The 2,836-nt window shown below is 32.7% G+C and overlaps 1 protein-coding gene across 1 annotated transcript; it reads left to right on the top strand.

Annotated features, from left to right (window-relative positions):
• Nucleotides 1–283: 283 nt before the first annotated feature.
• Nucleotides 284–2,534, top strand: LOC114193512 (small ribosomal subunit protein eS6). Its single transcript, XM_028083340.1, has 6 exons — nt 284–459; nt 622–686; nt 1,452–1,509; nt 1,604–1,712; nt 1,791–2,063; nt 2,158–2,534. Exons 1-6 carry the CDS (start codon nt 454–456, stop codon nt 2,388–2,390), a joined length of 744 nt encoding a protein of 247 aa, XP_027939141.1. The 5' UTR covers nt 284–453; the 3' UTR covers nt 2,391–2,534.
• The last annotated feature ends 302 nt before the right edge of the window (nt 2,535–2,836 follow it).

Raw genomic sequence — 2,836 nt, 5'->3', positions numbered from 1 at the left:
TTACACTAGTAATAATAATTTTATTCTTCTTTATTATTATTATAAAGAAAATAACAAATATATAATATATTTTCCCATATATATATATATATATAATATGTATGTCAACACAAAAAATAAATTTTATTATTTTCTTGTAAATAATTGTCATAAAATTTGTAATGTTCGGAAAATAATGCATTACTTTTACCACAAAAAATCATCACAAAAAATTTAAATTTCAGAAAATTAAAATAAAAAATACTTAAAATTTTAGAAAGTTATTGGGCTCAACATTGTGGAGCAGGCGCAGACCAATTTCATCGAAGTGCCCAGTTTAGACCCAAGAGAAATACCTGGGTTAGTAATATTATAGTTGAACATTAAACCCTACTTTGGCTCTACCGTGTGCATGCTCCCAGTTTTCTGACCACTTTCTCAGAGAGTTTGACGCGGCGGAAAAAACATTTCAAAATGAAGGTTCTCTTCTAAAATCCTTCTCAGTTTTTTTGTTTTTTATGTGAGTCGTGGTTTTAGTTTTGTCTTCGTCATCCAATTTCTTCTGATTTATGCCTATTCTTTCTTCAATGTTGCTTAAGGCTTGTTGTTGATCAATTTCATTTTGTGCCTGTTATTCTGCAGTTCAACATTGCGAATCCCACCACTGGATGCCAGAAAAAGCTCGAGATCGATGACGATCAGAAACTGTATTATCTTTATCTTTTTTTTTTTTTGTTTTCTATTTTAATCTGTTCCAAATTTTGTCGTGCTCCGAAAGAAAGATGTATAGTTAGATTTGCTTCCTCCATTTATTTAGTTTGTAATAAACTATTCCTAGAATTTTTTGAATTCCTCTTAATATTGTTTCCTGATGGTATAATCATTATTGTCATTTTACTCTTTTCAAAATCTGTATAGCTTAGCCAATGAATATTAATTGTCCAGAGTCAAATTTTACTGTAAACTTTGTAGTAACATAAATATAAATAGGTATTTTAGTGTTATTTTGAAGTAAAGTTAACCTTTTTAAGAGAAAAATTAAGTCTCTAAAAATATATTTGTATTATTTGCCCATTTATTTATCAATACAAACCCTAACATTTTACTGGAAGTTTGCCTGTTATAAGTAGTATGAAGGAGACAATTTAAAATATAAACATATATAATGTGGGATATTAGCAAGGACAATCTTGCATTTCACTTGTGAATTAAAAAATGAACTATAAATGAATCTGTTGAAATTTTAATCCTTTAGGCATGTGAAATTTATGAGCAATTTATATCATTCTAGTTTCAATAGTATCTTCATATTAATCTTCCTTATACTTGATCACTATAGGAAATAAAATAAATAAATGAATTTATTTAAAATTGTAAAAGTGTTAAATGCTGCATATGAGGGTCGTGCCATATCTTCTTCTGGGCAATGCAACTTGTGTTCATACTAAAATATTCCCAACTCCAAATTACAGACGAGCATTTTGGGATAAGAGGATCTCACAGGAGGTCAGTGGAGATGCACTTGGGGAGGTATGTATGCCCTTTAGCTTGAAACCTTAAAAGTGTGATCCAAAGTTTTGGTGAATTTTTAGTGATATTTGATCACGTCTCTTGTTGGCAACAGGAGTTTAAAGGTTATGTATTCAAAATTACTGGAGGGTGTGACAAACAAGGATTCCCGATGAAGCAGGGAGTGCTGACCCCTGGTCGGGTTCGCCTACTTCTTCACAGGGGTATGTTTTAAGTACTCTTATACATATCCTTGTAGTGTTCTGTTTTTGTATTTAAAATGTATTCCATTTGTTGAATAGGAACTCCATGTTTCCGTGGATATGGAAGGCGTAATGGAGAGCGCAGGAGAAAGTCTGTACGAGGGTGCATTGTGAGCCCTGACCTATCTGTTCTTAACTTGGTTATTGTGAAGAAGGGTGAAAATGACTTGCCAGGATTGACTGACGTTGAGAAGCCAAGGATGAGAGGTCCAAAGAGAGCCTCCAAAATCCGGAAACTGTTCAACCTTTCTAAAGAGGATGATGTTAGGAAGTATGTGAACACTTACCGTCGGACATTTACAACAAAAGCAGGTAATATGAAGAATTTGGGAGAGTGGATAAGAAACGTAGTTAGTTTGTGATGGATTATAGTCTGAATGGGGTTGAACTTTGTGATGGATTGCAGGGAAAAAGGTGAGCAAAGCTCCAAAGATTCAAAGACTAGTCACTCCTCTTACTCTCCAGAGAAAGCGGGCAAGAATTGCTGATAAGAAAAAGAGAATTGCGAAGGCAAAATCAGAAGCAGCAGAGTACCAGAAGCTCCTTGCGTCCAGGTTGAAGGAGCAGAGGGAACGCCGCAGTGAGAGTTTGGCCAAGAGGAGGTCCAAGATTTCCAGTGCTACCAAGGCCCAGATATAGATATGAATATTATCATCATATGTAGGTTTTGGTAATGTTTTATCACACCATGGTTTTGCTATTTTTATTACATTGATGACACCAATGTTTACATATCGAATTGTGCATTTAAGAATATATTTTTTCGTTTTGTCTTTCCGATTATTATATATTCTTAAATATAATTTTGTATTTTGGATTGTGTATTTTAAATTAAAAAAATCTATTTCAATTTTTATAATTTTAAGTGTATTTTTCAATAAATATATGCAACAACCAGAATGAAAATTATTAAAAACCAATTTATGTAAACGATAGTTCTTGTGACAGTAGTTAACTATTCCAACACAAACTATGAGTCTGAAACAAAAACTTAAAAAGCAGGAAGAAGGATGGGAAGAATATGAAAGAGGAGGGTGAAATGGTAAAAATATGTAAATAAATTACTTCACCACTGTCGAAAGTTA

Source organism: Vigna unguiculata, chromosome 8 (assembly GCF_037176805.1).
Source record: "Vigna unguiculata cultivar grain cowpea cultivar isolate G323 ecotype 2 chromosome 8, ASM3717680v1, whole genome shotgun sequence".
Classification (NCBI taxonomy): domain Eukaryota; kingdom Viridiplantae; phylum Streptophyta; class Magnoliopsida; order Fabales; family Fabaceae; genus Vigna; species Vigna unguiculata.
The sequence above is the reverse complement of the archived record's forward strand: the minus strand, read 5'-3'. Positions and strand labels throughout refer to the sequence as shown.

Coding starts and splice junctions, on each gene's coding strand:
- LOC114193512 (XM_028083340.1), top strand. Junction 687..1,451: donor ATCGATGACGATCAGAAACT/GTATTATCTTTA, acceptor TCCAAATTACAG/ACGAGCATTTTGGGATAAGA. Junction 1,713..1,790: donor TCGCCTACTTCTTCACAGGG/GTATGTTTTAAG, acceptor TTTGTTGAATAG/GAACTCCATGTTTCCGTGGA.